The sequence below is a fragment of the Myxocyprinus asiaticus genome, chromosome 25 (assembly GCF_019703515.2).
Source record: "Myxocyprinus asiaticus isolate MX2 ecotype Aquarium Trade chromosome 25, UBuf_Myxa_2, whole genome shotgun sequence".
Lineage (NCBI taxonomy): Eukaryota > Metazoa > Chordata > Actinopteri > Cypriniformes > Catostomidae > Myxocyprinus > Myxocyprinus asiaticus.
The window spans coordinates 9,492,929-9,510,519 of NC_059368.1; the positions used below are offsets into that span (position 1 = coordinate 9,492,929).

General features: G+C 36.5%; 1 protein-coding gene across 7 annotated transcripts in view; it reads right to left on the reverse strand.

Annotated features, from left to right (window-relative positions):
• Positions 1–17,591, reverse strand: part of LOC127416041 (probable serine/threonine-protein kinase kinX) — a 64,052-nt gene that overhangs the window by 25,729 nt on the left and 20,732 nt on the right. For all 7 annotated transcript variants that reach the window (XM_051655137.1, XM_051655138.1, XM_051655140.1 and 4 more), the window contains 4 exons: positions 12,307–12,333; positions 7,424–7,450; positions 2,590–4,239; positions 110–205 (listed from right to left, as the gene is read on the reverse strand). In XM_051655137.1, coding sequence (XP_051511097.1) covers positions 110–205; positions 2,590–4,239; positions 7,424–7,450; positions 12,307–12,333 — 1,800 coding nt within the window. The remainder of the gene's footprint in view (positions 1–109; positions 206–2,589; positions 4,240–7,423; positions 7,451–12,306; positions 12,334–17,591) is intronic.

Genomic DNA, 17,591 nt, shown 5'->3' on the forward strand with positions numbered 1-17,591 from the left:
TTTTGCAACACACATACTCGTTTATCCCCACTCTTCACACTGATTTTAATCTGATGCACAAGAGAATCCTGGGCACTCAAGAGGAATTCTGCAAATCCATGTTTGTTACCTTTAGGGACTGGTTCTGGTTCTTTTCCCACTATTTCCTCTGTTTTAGCAATCTCTTCCTTTTCTTCTTTATGGTCTTCCTGCTGTGTTTCTATGTCTTTAAAAGAAAAGAAAACACATAAAGCTTTTTTCGGATGGTCTTTGTGATTTTGTTTCAAATTAAGTCAGTGCAACATTCTGTTAACATTCTGATTTGTTTTCGTTTTTTTGTACTACCAGTTGCGGACTTAGGCATTGGCGACATGGGCAGATGCTCAGGGCGGCATCTTGCGGTATTTTTCAAGTTCATCTTATTTAAGTTTAATCTAATTCTCATGTTTTCCTTGATCATTCTGACCTTTAATGCCCTTGAATGACCCCTTTTGAGACAACTGCTTGGTGACTGCTGACATGAAAGAAATCTCTGATGGATTTTAACCATTTTGCTGGCTGCTGGACAGCAATGCACCAGCTGCTGTTCTTTGATCTGCACAGCATGAATTAGACTTCAATCACTAACTCAAATTGGGTCTTTTCTGTCCTACCAACATACTTGGATATGTATGGCTACAAACTTAGAATAAACTACTGTATTTTTGTGTGGTAGCAGATGATGTCTGAATGTACAGTAAATTGGATTTGGTTAAAATTTAGTTGTGTTTTTTTTTTTTTTCTAATAATAACTACTGACAGGACTAGGTAGAATTTGCATTTTCTGTGCTGATTTTGTGGCATGCAAAATCAAAAGAATTCTGCAGAATTGAATGTAAAATGTGTTAAACATAGCTAAGGCCACCTTAATATGTTTTTGTTTGTAAATGTGATGTTTTCAAACCTAAAGCTGAAGTATGAAATTTCTGCGCCGGAGTATTGCCGAATTTGGACTCCCTAGTATCCTTATGTTTAAGGGAAGGTGTAGGGATGGGCTTTAGAGGTAGAGACCAATGAGGTTAGGGTTAGGGGTGGGTGTAGGGGTGGGCTTTAGGGATATCTGGTGAGCAGTCAGATTTCGGCACTACTCCATCAAAGGTATTGCAAAAATAAACATTGTTTTCTTTCTGAAAATAGCTTTCTGGAAATGCCCTCCATCTGCCATTGATCAATAAATTGCCCTGCCCCCAACTCAGGCCATTGGTCGAGTCAATGTTATTGTCTCTCTTGAGATGGGTTGCTCGAAACAAACAGAGGAATTTTCATAGCTCCACAAAGACACAGTGTTTACAGTTCCTATGAAATCCTATGAAAGATTACTTTTTGTCCCTTCATATTAAGCTGGGATATGAGAAAGTAACACAGAAAAAGTTACATACTTCAGCTTAAAATGGATTAGTGTGGACATGGCATGAGACTACTACACTCTTATTGATACCTGAAACAATAATCAAATTAGCCTATATATATATACAGTACTGTGCAAAAGTCTTAGGCACATAAGATGCTTCACAAAAACATTTGTCTTAAAATGGTTATTTATATCTTTAGCTTTAGTGTGTCAATAGGAAATATACATTTTAGACTCCCAAACATTTATTTTGCAAATAGAATAGAACAGAAGAACAGGGAGCCCTGCAACAGATGGAATGGCCCCCACTGAATACTTAGTCAGTCTGGGATTACAAGAAGAGACAGAAGCAATTGAGACAGAAGAACTGTGGCAAATTCTCCAAGAATCTTGGAACATCCTATCTGCCAACAACCAAGAAAAACTGTGTCCAGGTGTACCTAGGAGAATTGGTGCCGTTTTGAAGGCAAAGGTGGTCACACCATATATTGATTTAGCTTTTTTTAAGTTTACTGGACTTTGTATGACGTTAATTGATAAATTACAACTATTTATGGCATTATTTTTGAAGACATCCTCACTATGCAACATTTTTCCCAAGTGCCTAAGACTTTTGCACAGTACTGTATATATATATATATATATATATATATATATATATATATATATATATATATATATATAGCTCTGGAAAAGAAATTAAGAGACCACTGCAAAATTATTAGTTTCTCTGGATTTACTATTTATAGGTATGTGTTTGAATTTTTTCCAGAGCTGTATATATATATATATATATATATATATATATATATATATATATATATATATATATATATATATATATATACATGTATATACACTACCGGTCAAAAGTTTTGAAACACTTACTCATTCTCTATTATAATTTTTTTTCCACATTTTAGAATAATAGTAAAGTCATCAAAACTATATAATAGTAATGGCGCTATTAAAACATTCTGTTGAGTAAGCCCATCCAGCCCGACACAGCAACATTGGCATGACCAATGACGTGAGTTCGGAGCAGGACTATCTGTTTGTACAATCATAAAAAATAAAAAAAACATTGCCTATTTTTGAAATTCCGTTTGGTGACGCTATTGGCACATACTGTAAATTACACCTTCCAGTTTTAACGTGACCATAGCTTTCTTACAAAGAACTTTAAACATCTGAATCAGTAACTGACATAATCTTGGTACCTGTCTCAGGTGTAGAGTCACTGTCTTTATCAACCACCACTGTTGTCTCATCTCCATCTTGTTCAGAACTAACCATAGGTTCTGTTACTATAATATCTTCATCATCTTCAAGACTGTCTGGTGTACCATTGTCATCATGAACATTTGAAACAGCTAAGCTAGGTTGCTCATCGTCAAGTGGAATGTCAGCAGTGTTTAAGCCATCTTGTGAGTCACCTATATCAGCCACTGTGGCATCAGCTTCAGTAGCACTCTCCTTTATGGCTGTTAGTATCTCTTTATCAGCATCAGCTTTATGAAGTATAGATTCTTCACCAGTTTCTTGTGCCTCAACATCAGTGACTATAGCACCAGCACCGGCTACGATACCAAGCACTACATCGATATCGCTATCATTTTCACCATTAAGTTCTATCTCCTCTCTTTGGTCATCTTTTTGGTCTCTATCTTTAGTATCTTCATCATCTTTAATGGTAGCCTCTGTAAGGTCTGGCTCGGCTGGTTTTCCATCATCTATCTCATCTTCTTTTTCATCTGTATCAGTATCTAATTCGTCATGAAGACCGATATCCTCAGAGACGACCTTGGTTTCTTCAGTTTTCTCATCATCAGCAGGAGTGACTTTATCTTTTTCTTCATCCTCATCATTGTCTTCTTCTTTAGGTGCCGAGGATGGTTCTTCATGTCCTGATGCTACCTTCACCCTGCTCTCAAGAACATCCTCTGCTCTTTTAATGTCTTTAGGGGCAGGAATGTCAGCTACAACTACTTTAGGCAATGGTGGGGTGATGGTAGTCTCAGATATTAGATCATCTTTGGTGTCATCTTTGGTGTCATCTTTCTCTTCTGCTTTGCTTGGTTCTTTATCCTGATCATCATCAATATCTTGTCTTGTATCAACAGCAGTGGTTGTAGGAACCTCCTCATCTGCATCAGCTTTGTCTTCCTCATCATCTTTATCTGCCTTAACTTCTTTAGATGTGACTTGTTCTGCAGCTTTTTCCTTCTCATCAAGTTCAGCAGTGATGGAGTCATCTTCCTTTTTGAAAGCAGGATCAGGAGCCACCTCATCTTCTTCTTCATCAGCTTCCTCTTTCTCCTCTTCCTCAGCCTTCTCTGCTTCTGCTTCTGCTTCAGCATATATCTTTTCCTCTTTCTCTTGGGCTTCCTCTGAATCTGTGAGTGCCTTCTCTTCGTCTTCCTTTGCCTTGCCCTCTTCTTCCTCCTCTACTTCCTTCTCCTTTCCTTCTTTCTTTGCTTCATCCTCTTCTTCCTCATCTTCTTCCTTCTCCTTTCCTTCCACCTCCTTTTCTTCCTCCTCCTCCTCTTCCTTTGCATCTTCCACAGCTTTTACTTCCACTGCTTCCTCTGCTGCTTCCTCTTCTTCTTCATCCTCTTCTTCCTCTTCTTTAGCAACCTCAGAAGATTCTTCTTCCTCCTCATCCTTCTCCTCTGCTTCTACATCTGCTCCTTCCTCCTCATCTTCCTCCTCTCCCTCTTCCTCCTCCTCCTCTTCCTCCTCCTCCTCCTGTTCAAACCCTTCCTCTTCTTCTTCCTCATCAGTCTCCTCTCCATAACAAACCATCTCTTCTTCTTTTTCCTCCTCCTCCCCTTCCTCCTCTAGGATCTCTTTGGCACGTATTTCTGCAACTATATCATTAGGTTGTTTACGACACAGTGGTTAGAACTGTCAGTTAAGCTGTCATAGTGTGTGGGGTTCAAAGCAAGTGTATAGACCCACAAGACCTTACAGAAGCAAAAATATTATTTGACTAGACGTACCCAATCCATAACATACTGTATAATCAGACAATTATGATGCAGATGCTGCACTTTACTAACTGCATTTGCTGAGCACAGTGTGAGGATACACCGCAATGTATGCACAATTAATCGGATAAATAATCGAGATTATAATTTCAGGTACCACAATTTACTAATCCCAAATAAGGTCTATTCCTGCTATGCAAAAAAAGTTTACCATTAAGGCACTGTCTTGATGTACTATGATGTATAAAATAGTGTTATTATTGTGCAGCCCTAATTGTTAGTATGTTAGTATTGTTGTTAGTATGATATGTCATTTTAACAGTTATAAAAAAAGCTAAAGGACAAGACTTGCACGAAAATTAATTAAAAGTACCTTGTTTAAATGTATACAGTAGCAAATGTACATTCAAATGGTTAGAAATCTCACAAAATGTTTTGATGAAAGTTAAAGTATCATAATGTGTTGCCAATGCAAATTTCAGATAAATACATAGTTTGGGGTTTTGAATGCGCAATGAATGGATTTGACGAGGTGACAGCAATTCTCAGCAGTGTCATAATAGAAGCCATTGAGGCACACAACTCTCTGAGCAACCCTTCATGCTTAGAACTCGGTGGGATCTGTTTAGATACAAAACAATGTTAACAGCCTTTCTCATAACCATCAAGACTCAATACATTAACAATTCAGCACTCAGCAATGATGTGTGAGCGCTTTGATGAATTATGACAATGTAAGACCATGACAGTATCCCTTCAGTATGCTGCTTGATAACTTCATAATCAGAAGACCTTAAAAATAGAGTATGGGTATGTCATTTTCAAAGAATGTGGAAATGTTGATGCACAAAGGAGCTTTGCATATCATTATTGTAATTTGATGAAACCTACATTATGGGCCCTATTTAAAGAGCACTATGTCTTAAGCGCTGAAGTATTCGATACATCATATGTGCAAAGTCAGTGGGCATGGCCATTAAGTTTTGGTGTTTTCATGCAAGCAAGTCAAGGTGCAAGTGGACTGGCGAAACTGTGTGCGCAAAGCGCTAATGGGCTGGGTCGAGTGCAGTTGAATTGGTTATTGCACTGTCTGCGTCCTATTATAAATTTCATTTGCTGTCAAGCAACATTGATATAAATATTCATAAGAATTTGGTATTGTAAATTGGCTGCTCCGGATCGCGATGTAGAGTATGTCTTGTGTATGTGCTCTATCTGCCTCTCTGGGACTGCTAGCTCTCGTCCTGCTCGCTCGTGTCTCACATGCTTGAAAAATGCTTTGCTTCTTACCCATTGTTCATTGTTTTGTAATGTATATTTGTTAGATGTTTCTCTGTTTAATGTTTTATGTTTAATTCCTGTACAGCGTCCTTAAGCTTTATAAAAGGTGCAATATAAAATAAACTTAATATTATTATCATTATTATTAATCATATTGATCTACTATCACACAAATTCTGGCTAGTATTACGAATGATCGATTGCTCTTTAATACCATCTGCTGGGGGAATCCACAAGCTGCAAATGCAGGAACTGATTTTAGACTTTGCACCAAGATTAGAAGTGGTTCTCAAACGTCCTATTGCAATGACCTATTTCTCAGGAAAATAGCAAATTGCGCTTTGTTGCACTTCTTTAACATACAATACACACAAAGTTTGTGCACATACACCCACAGATAGCACTCCAGCACTAACACTCCAAAAATTGGGCTACTCCAAAGAATTAGCGCTCTAACGAAAATTGGCTAAGATGTAGTGCACTTTTGTTGTGCTTAGTGCTGTAAAGCCCTATATTGCCTATGATTAATATTTATTATGGGGCCTAAAGCCTATGTAGAGGATTTGTGATTTTCTTTGGTAAATGTGACAACTGGAAGCCCTTCAACATGTGCCACCCAAACGTATTGTTTAAAAAGGAAATACGTCAACACAAGAAAGAAAACCGTGCTTGTCAAGCCATTTCATAGGGTCTAAACCTCCGATTTTATTCGGGGGCGTAGATGAAAATTGTGCAGTAAAAAGCACTTTAAAAGGAGCAATTCACAGTGACTGAAATCACTGGGCCACTGCAGGGCATACAGCATCCTGTGAGGACGATAATTATAGTTCAGCACTCTCCTGAAGTGACTCTGCCTACATGTCTTAGGACAATACAGCTAATTTCCATGTCTCTAGGTGTCTATGTATCAGCAATTATGGACTGTTCTTTTAAGGTAAAATAGGGAAACACCAATTTATGATGAGTGCAGGGTTCCCTTAAGTTTTAATATGACAAATGGCAGCAAATGTGTTGCCCATATATTGAAAAACAGAAGGGATAGTTCACCCAAAATAAAGAGTCTGTCATCATTCACTCACCCCCATGTTGTTACGATATGTTATTCCATATGACTAACAGTACTTGCTTCCATGGAACACAAAAGGAGATATTAGGCAGAATGTAATTCTCAATCACCATTTACACCAAGCTGCAGTGAAATTGAATGGTGACTGAGACTTACATTCAGCATAGCATCATTTTGTGTTGCATGTAAGAAAGAAAGTCATATGGGTTTAAAACAATATGAGGGTCAGTACACAATGACAGAATTTTCATTTTTGGGTGAAATGTCCCTTTAACCTTTATTAGACGTAGGTCCGATTTTTAAAAAAAAAAAAAAATTATTTTATCACAAACATTTTCATTATCTGAAACTGATAATGATTTTTGGATGCCTTCTTGAATAGATTTAGCATTTAGCAATTGTGTAATGATTATTTCATGAAAATGTTAATGGACAAATACATGCAGGTTTCTGGAATGGTGATTAGCATGGTTCACATGATTAGGGCATGTGAAAACAAAAGAAATGATTATGAATGGCTCCAAATGATAAAATGCAATCAGTGACACCATACTGCCCATTCTCCATATAATACTCTAATGCTTGCAATCCTAATGCAGCTGTAATATACAGTAAATGTGTTAATTACAGACTCAAGCAAACTGTTATCTGTTATGCCTATGGCTGATTTATTCTCCAATAAATACAATCCCATCATGCACTTTTAAAGACACAAACCTTTTTTCCTCGATGGCAAGAATTCTCCTACAGGAGAGATACACAAGATAGAATATTTTACTCATACAGGAGGCAGTGTACAGTTGTGTGTAGCTAGCACAGCTGTAAAGGTTAGTTGGTTACAAACTGTGAGGTTGAAAGCACAGTACACACAAGTTGTTATGCTTGTGTGGCACAGTGGTGAAAATGAGACCAGTTAAGTCTACCAATTTAGGTCTGGGTCTTTATTTAATTTGTGAAAATTCATGGTGTTGAAAACTGCCTTTCCTCAGACAATTATCCTCAACTTCATCATTGTTTCATTCTGTGACATACTTAAGAACATGGAACTACGTAACTAACATTAATTAAAGTCAACATGAAATTTTACTTAAAGGGATAGTTCACCCAAAAATGAAAACTATGTTTTTATTTACTCATCTTAATTTAGCCCTAATCCTGTATAACTTACTTTCTTCCGAGGAACACAAAAGGGAAAATTAAAAAAAAAAATCTTCAGAGGGTTTACTTGCCATACTATAAGTAAAAAATGGCTCTAAGCATCTTGTGACTCTCATCATGTTATCTGAATAGTGACTCTCATTGTGTCTGACGACCATCACGATTGGATGTTAACCCTTACTCACATACGATCAAACCGGTGTAATTAACTAGGCTAGGCTCAGAAGCGTACGATCGAACCGGTGCGATCTGCATTCGTGCTGCCGTTTACCAACAAAAGAGGGACTGAAGCGGTTGTCATAATGAACCAGCTGCTCAAATAGTCTTTTCAACATCACAATATCTGTATTTTTATATGTTAAAAACTTTCAAACAGTCACTAAATAAAAATATAAAGCCGTACCGTCGGAGTGCACTGTTATGATACAGCACTGCGGCCATGTTTTCTTACGTCAAAGAATATACAAACTAGTCAGTCCATTCAAGCCTTCTCCCATTCCGTCCATCTCAACCAATTCCGGGGCAGGGAAAGTGGAAGGGACAGTTTTTTAGAACCTTCTATGCTCCTCCTTGTATGCTTCTATGATGAGATGAACTCAGAATATCATCTTGTATCGCAATGAAAATATGGTGGCACGCATAGCCGGCAAGCGCGATCGCGATTGCATCTTATCTATCATAATCAATGATTATAAACATCTAAAAAACACATTATATGTTTGATAATGTATAATCTGACCTTCAGTGCACCTGCTTTGATATTATTTGTCCTCCAGTGCATCTGCTGTAAAGTGTAAGGTAAGATTTTTTTAATTACAGCGCACATTAAAGAACTCACACTGGGAGATCAGTCAGTACAGGAGAAACTCACGTGCCAAAAAGTTAACAACATAACCACCATATTTGATGTAAGTGCATCACTTATTAATATTATTCGATTTGAGAGTGAATAACAGCTTAATTTTAATTTGGTTTATTGCACAAAGTGATTATATCACTAAAATACTTAAAATACTTTGATTCCTATCAATTATATTTGCATGCCCTCAGAAGACTAAAATGTACTTTACAGAAGAAAGTGATATGGGTTTGGAGCGACATCAGGGTGAGTTAATTGTGTCTATATTTTACATTTTTAATGAACTATTCCTTTAAATTACTATTGAGCCATTGTTTTTGCAAACTCGCATGCAATCTAGCTTTATTGTTGTATAAAACATCCACTTTTCCACAAGATTCAATCAATTCCTGATGGATAAAATGAAGTCCTACTCTACATTGGGTTGAATATCCTGTTTCACTCATTGACTTTAAGATCATTAGTTATATTTACATTGCTTAGCCAGAAAGCACTCACTGTATTATGTTCTGTTTGAGAATGGTGGATGGTCTATAATTTTATAAACCTTTTCTAAACTAACAACATGGCCTTAGCTTGATTTAGATTCAGTGCTTTTTATCAAACTTCTCAACATATTTACTGACATGCAAAATATTCCTCCTGCTATCTTCTCCCAGGGAACTAATAGCTGCTTTTTAAATATTGCCCCTTATACTTCCTCAATTAACAGCTGCTAGTCTCAAAGACCTAATGTGAGAAACATTTTGCGATGAGATTTGCATTTTTATTTCATTCAGCAGTGATGTATCAATTTTCAAAACGTCTGACTGAATATCATTATTTGTGCCAAACACCACTTGACACCCTAGAAGTGCTGTTGTGTCTCACTTTAAATGGAGATTGAGAGCTACTTAAGACAGCCGCATGGAAAGGCTGTAGGTCACAAGGTCATTTCAGAGTGGAAAAGCTCAAGTAGTGACCGGGTTAAACAGATATATTCTGCTCAGTTAAGTTGTGAATATAAAAGGTGTGCCTTTTTTTTATTATTATGTTACAGGTGTGTGAAGACCAGAGCTAACTTCAGAATAGCCTACTAACATGCAATTCTTACTGTTGAAAATAAAATGTGCAGCTTACTGTATATTGTAGTATGTATGCTGTGCAAAGTATGCACATTTCCTGTATGCATAGAATGCTTGTAACACTTTGTAACAAAATGCATACTAAACAACAAAGCACAATGCACAGAATACTGTGTGTTACAATGCACTCAACTTGTCAGTCTCTTCTTGACATGTTATTTGATTGAACTATTAATTTTTTTTTACAAAACAGATTAAAAAAAAAGCTAAATAAAAGTATTAATTTCCAAGATGATACATTCACAAAAGTATTTCCATCTATTTTTAAGATTAATGCATTTTAATTGTACGACAAATTTCCAGGCTGATTGAGTAATCTTTAAATCATCCACATTGATAGAAATTAAATGAAATGTGAAGTTTTTAAGTTTATTTTAATACATTGCATTACGATTAATTCAATAAAGAGTACTCGATTCATTTTGATGGAAATTTGTCATAGTTGAAATGTGTAAATCTAAAAAATATACCGATTTTTTTTAGTTGAACTGAATGGCACTCTCTGAATTAAATATGCAATAAGGTCATGTGACAACAATTGAGCATACTTGTTAATTTTTTTATTGTGGATTAATGGCTAATATTTCAATCGATATATTTTGAAAAATAGTAGGCAATATACAGCATATACTGCACAGTAATCAGTAAGTAGTATGCCGGTATTTCAAAGTTAATAATATTTTAACAAAAACTGTTAAAATAGGTTGTAAATAAGCATTGTTATGCACTAAAATTATATATACACACACACACATATATATGTACACACACACACACACACACACACACACACACACACACACACACATATATATATATATATATACACATACACACACACACACATACAATTGTGCTCAAAAGTTTGCATAACTTTGGATAATTGGTAATATATGTACCATTTATAAAGAAAACATGAGTGAGCAGGCAAAACACATTTCTTTTATTTCTTATGAGATTCATATTCAACTGTAGGTTATAACAGAATGGCACAATCATAAAATAAAACATGGCAACAAAGAAAAAAAATGAAATGACCCCTGTTCAAAAGTCTGCATACCCTGAGTTCTTAATACTGTGTATTGCCCCCTTTAACATCAATGACAGCGTGTAGTCTTTTGTAATAGTTGTCAATGAGGCCCCAAATTCTTGCAGGTGGTATAGCTGCCCATTCGTCTTGAAAATGCCAGTCAGTACTGTTCAATCACTTATTAAGAAGTGGAAAATTTGGGGATCATTTGATACCAAGCCAAGGTCAGGTAGACCAAGAAAGATTTCAGCCACAACTGCCAGAAGAATTGTTTGGGATACAAAGAAAAACCCACAGGTAACCTGGAAAACTCTGGAAAAAGATGGTGTGGTTGTTTCAAGGAACACAATATGACGAAACTTGAACAAAAATGAGCTGCATGGTCAAGTTGCCAGAAAGAAGCCTTTACTGCGCCAATGCCATAAAAAAGCCCGGTTACAATATGCTCGACAACACCTTGACACGCCTCAGCACAATGTAATTTGGAGTGACGAGACCAAAATAGAGCTTTATGGTCACAACCATAAGCGCTATGTTTGGAGAGGGGTCAACAAGGCCTATAGTGAAAAGAATACCATCCCCACTGTGAAGCATGGTGGTGGCTCACTGATGTTTTGGGGGTGTGTGAGCTCTAAAGGCACGGGGAATCTTATGAAAACTGATGGAAAATGAATGCAGCAGGTTATCAGAAAATACTGGCAGACAATTTGCATTCTTCTGCACGAAAGCTGCGCATGGGATGCTCTTGGACTTTCCAGCATGACAATGACCTTAAGCACAAGGCCAAGTTGACCCTCCAGTGGTTCCAGCAGAAAAAGGTGAAGGTTCTGGAGTGGCCATCACAGTCTCCTGACCTTATTATCATCGAGCCACTCTGGGGAGATCTCAAACATGCGGTTCATGCAAGACGACCAAAGACTTTGCATGACCTGGAAGCATTTTGCCAAGATGAATGGGCAGCTATACCACCTGCAAGAATTTGGGGCCTCATAGACAACTATTACAAAAGACTACATGCTGTCATTGATGCTAAAGGTGGCAATACACAGTATTAAGTACTAAGGGTATGCAGACTTTTGAACAGGGGTCATTTCATTTTTTTCTTTGTTGCCATGTTTTGTTTTATGATTGTGCCATTCTGTTATAACCTACAGTTGAATATGAATCCCATAAGATCACTCATGTTTTCTTTAAAAATGGTACATATATTACCAGTTCTCCAAGGGTATACCAACTTTTGAGCACAACTGTATATATATATATATATATATATATATATATATATATATATATATATATATATATATATATATATATATATACACACACACAGTTATATATATATATATATATATATATATATATATATATATATATATATATATATATATATATATGTAGTTTTGGAAGGAGCATGTAGGATACTAACCTTTTTTCCTCACTGAATGACGTTCACCTAAATTGGTTGGGGGAGGATGGAATAAAGAAGATGTGTGAGAGCAAACCTACAAAATAGATCTTTTGAAACATTGATGAGAGTTGAATAAATTATAAATGTAGATCAGAGAGTGGAAAAGGCTTGTCTCCGATCCACAGCACTTTATTCCTGGCCCTTAAGATTTTCTATGAAAAAGGGCATGCCAACTTCAACATTAACACACACACCCATAATGTGTTTTAAAGGAATAGTTCACCCAAAAATTAAAATTTCTTATAATTTACTCACCCTCATGCCATCCTAGATGTGTATGACTGTCTTTCTTCAGCAGAACACAAATGAAGATTTTTAGAAGAATATTTCAGCTCTGTAAGACAAACGGTGCCAACTTTTTGAAGCTCCAAAAAGTACATATAGCCATCATAAAAATAATCCATATGTTTCCAGTGGTCTAATGTATGTCTTCTGAAGCGAAACACTAGGTTTTTGTAAGAAATAAATCAATATTTAAAACTCTTTTTACTAAAAATGTTAGCTTCCGGCCAGCTCGTTGAGGAGAGTGGGTGTTCAAACTGCCTCTCACGTGGCATAAGTGCGAAAGCCTCCTCTGCATAGATCCCATATTAGCAGCTGTTTCTATGGAACACGACAGTCTGTGGAACACAGAAGATGATTTTCGGCAGCATGTTAGAGTTAGTCACCATTCACTTTCATTGCATCTTTTTTCCAAGCAATGAAAGTGGATGGTGACTGAGGCAACATTCTGAATGACATCTCCTTTTGTTTTCCACAAAAGAAAGTCATATGGGTCTGGAATGATATGAGGGCAAGTAAATGATGACAGAATTGTCTTTTTGTGTGTGTGTGTGTGTGTGTGTGTGTGTGTGTGTGTGTGTGTGTGTGTGTGTGTGTGTGTGTGTGTGAACTATCCCTTTAACATTCCCTTCAAAAAACAGGTACAAATCTGATTTATTCTGTGTGTGAAGCACATGTATGCCTATTGATGCATTTACTTGTGTACAATAAAGTTGATTAATTAATCAGTTTGTTTGTCTGCTGAGCGATTTGATCTGGTGAGCCTGATTTTCTTCTGTGAGATCTTCAAAAAGATCCATCGGTACTCAAATGAAGAGTTGAGCTTGATGGTTTTGTGTAGTTGAGGAAGATTTTTCTTAATTGAGAAGACATTTCTCATTACCAGCAATGATAAGAGTGAAATTGTGTTTGCTTTTGATAACTTGCATCTTTGGTGTGTTCATAATTCCACATTATCCATGTGTATAGTACTATCAAACTCACGGATACTGTAAGCTTCATGTGTGCACATAAAACCACAAAAATATTTACACATAGTGGACCATTAATGCCTGTGCATTTTATTGTGTCCTGGCATGGCATCTCTTTTCACATTTTTCCATTATATAAGCACTTTTAACCAAAGCGATCATATATTTTATCCAAAGTGTACACATTTTAATTGATTCTTTCGTGTGTTCCCTGCAAATCTAATTAATGACTTTGGCCATGCTCTACTAGTTGAGCTACAGGAACACATAAGGCTGACTAAACCAAATTATAATTTTTTTATTATTATTATTATTTTATTTTTTTATTTTTTTATTCAGAACCCCTGACTTTAAAATGCATAAGAAATTAATATAAGGCCAAATCGAGTTCATTCATGAAGATAAATGGGCCAGAATTATGTGAAACCCCATAAACTAGACTGAGTCTCACAATAAAACGTATTTGTAACACTTTCTATGAAGCATGTATTTATAATGCATTATAAGCTTGTTCTTAAAGCATTATAATGCATGCAGAATGCCTTATAATAAACCTTATAATATGTTGTACTGTCTCATAAATAATTGTAACAACAGTTATAACATGATATAATACCTATTTATGGTTATAACTTTTAAGATTATGATGCATTATAATACGATGAAACCTGTATTTATAATGCATTATAAGGGTATTCTTAATGCATAATTCCTTATAATAAACGTTCCTTTGACTTCGTACATTCTCAGAACACAAATGAGTAAAAATCCATAATTTACAGTACCAGTGCCTAGCCTTTGGTAGAGCTGTTACTTTGTTCATTTTTGAGTGTTTCCTCTGAGGCCAATGTACATTTTAATGTGAGCAAGTTTAAGCTGACTCTTTAACATCTGAAATAATGTTTTGTGGTTTTGTTGATTTTATTAAATATTTTATTTTCTAAATATTACAATACAAATGTTCAGTAACACTTTAGTTTAGGGATCAGAAATTAGACAGTAATTCATGACGAATAATTACACGTGTAAGTGACTAGTTATAGTCTTGTTTGGCATTATAACGTATTTATTACCCCAAAAAAAATCCTTGTGTATGTGAGAACACTTGGCAATAAAGCTCATTCTGATTCTGATTATGATTATGAAGCCTTTATTGGCTGATTTCTTATTCTTGCTTTATAGCCCCTTTATATTTTCTTTTGTCATAACAATGAATTTCTTAGCTAAAAGCAAAACATATCAATAGCTAGTATGATGCAAAATACATCCTTTATAGGTTCTCAGTACTCTGTGTGAATGTGTGGCTTATAAGTATGAAATACATGTTGAATATAATATTTCAACAAAGCAGGGAAGGTTAGGTGTACGGGTAAGGGTTGGTGTAGGGTGTTTGTGGGACTCTAAATAAACACAATAAATATGCTGCAGTGATGCCCATATACTGTATGGTATTATTTAATTAGGGGTGCAAATAGCATCTAACACTGTCTTCTATATTTGTTTTATACTTATAAGTTGTACATTCACATAGTGTAATGAGAACCTATATAGGATGTATTTTGCACCTTACTAGCTATTGGTATCTTTTGCTTTTACCTAATAAGTTAATTGTTAGGAAACACCAAATGTAAAGAGGCTATTTGTCAAGGGTAAGAAATCAGCGAACAAAGGCCTAATAAATACCGTATAATTCCAAAGTACAATTATTAGTCTCTAATTACTGTCTAATTTCTGATCCCTAAACTAATGTGTTACCAAATGTTCAAAGCAAATGTGTCTTATGACCACTTCATCAAATCAAATCAAATCAAATCCCTTTATTGTCACTCAACCATATGCACAAGTGCAACAGTGGGTGAAAGTCTTGGGTGCGGTTCCAAGCAACATAGAAGTATGACAATTACAATAAACATCTGATTTACACATAACACAGTTTACACATCTGTTACACAACACAATATACACCTAATAATATACAAAATACAGTATACACAAAATCAGAAGACTGTATACAATAAAAATACACTGTATTTATACAAAAATATATACCCCCCCCCATGTAATCAGTGGAAATAAATATGATGTGTTGTGTTGAGTATAAAATGTGAGACCAGTCTGAGGCTAATAAAGTGCGGTGCTGATATATGTATCGTGATCAATCAAGAGTTCAAAAGTCTGATTGCTTGGGGGAAGAAGCTATCATGAAGTCGGCTGATGCGGGTCCTGATGCTGCGATACCGCCTGCCTGATGGTAGCAGTGAGAGCAGCCCATGGCTCAGGGGGCTGGAGTCTCTGATGATCCTCCGAGCTTTTTTCACACACTGCCTGGTATATATTTCCTGGAGGGAGGGAAGCTCACCTCCAATGATGTGTCTGGCAGTTCACACCACCATTTGCAGGGCTTTGCAGTTGAGGTGGTGCTGTTGCTGGACCAGGCAGTGATGCAGCCAGTCAGGATGCTCTCTACAGTGCTGGTGTAGAACCGTGTGAGGATGTGGTGGTTCATTCCAAACTTTCTCAGCCGTCTCAGGAAGAAGAGGCACTGATGAGCCTTCTTCACAACAGCCTCAGTGTGGACGGACCATGTGAGTTACTCAGTGATGTGGACACCGAGGAACTTGAAGCTGCTGACTCTCTCCAATGGTGCTCCATTGATGGTGATGGGGCTGTGTTCTCTGTCTTTTCTCCTGATGTCCACCACAAGCTCCTTGGTCTTGCTGACATTGAGGGAGAGGTTGTGCTCCTGACACCAGCGTATCAAAGTGTGCACCTCCTCTCTGTAGGCTGTTTCATCATTGTCAGTGATCAGACCTACCACCGTCATATCATCAGCAAACTTAATGCTGGCACTGGAGCTATGTGTTGCCACACAGTCATGTGTGTACAGGGAATACAGGAGTGGGCTGAGAACACAGCCCTGCGTGGCTCCAGTGTTGAGGGTCAGTGTTGAGGAGATGTTGCTGCCCATTCTAACCACCTGGCGTCTGCCTGACAGGAAGTCCAGGATCCAGCTGCACAGTGAGCTGTTTAAGTTTCTCATCTAGCTTGGAGGGCACTTTGGTGTTGAATGCTGAGCTGTAGTCTACAAATAGCATTCTCACATAAGTGTTCTTTTGTGAACTCAGGTGGGAGAGAGCAGTGTGGACAGCAAGCAGGATCCCTCTATAAAGTCTTTGAGTCATCATTGTGTAATTGCGTATTAAAACAAATAATTAAATAGTTAAATAATAATTGTATTTAGAACCCCAGTGAGAAAGCCGAAGGCGACTGTGGCAATGAACACAAATAACCTTGGGAGAAACCAGGCTCACTGTGGGGACCAGTTCCCCTCTGGCTAAACAGCATGAATATAATGCCAATATTAGTTATTTGTGTGCAGTGCAAGTCATGGTTTAAAATTAGTAAACTAAGTAAGTGTTAAGGGCCAGTGTTTAAACAAAGATTGTGTATGAACTGTAAGATTAATTAATGACAGATGTCTTTGAAGTCCATCCTGGATGAACTGCTTGTTAGTTGGCTGATGAGCTTAAGATAAGCTTGTTTTGAACCTGGAAAATTCCTTTTAAGGGGAAGCCCACCATGCCATGTTCCTGTCATGTTAAATTCTTGTTTCATTCAAAATATTGATGATAAAGCCATTAATATAAAAATAGGATTTTTCCATCACGACATCACTCACATACAAACCTTAACAGATTCAAGGTCACTGCTTGGGTAATAGGAAGTAAACATTTAATTGAAAATGTAGTGAATTTTACAGCCTCCTAAAATTATACCATGATTTTACAATCTATAATTGAAAGAAAATCAATAATTTTGACACTAGAATCTAGTTGAGTTGAGCTATTTGAAAGGCACAGTCATGAGTGTGGAACAAATCTGATATAATTGTGTTTTTAAAAAAGAATGATATGTGTATGATAAAGTTTATATTTTGAACTAAAATGTTTTATATTAAAATCATTATAATTTTTTAATGACTCATTATGT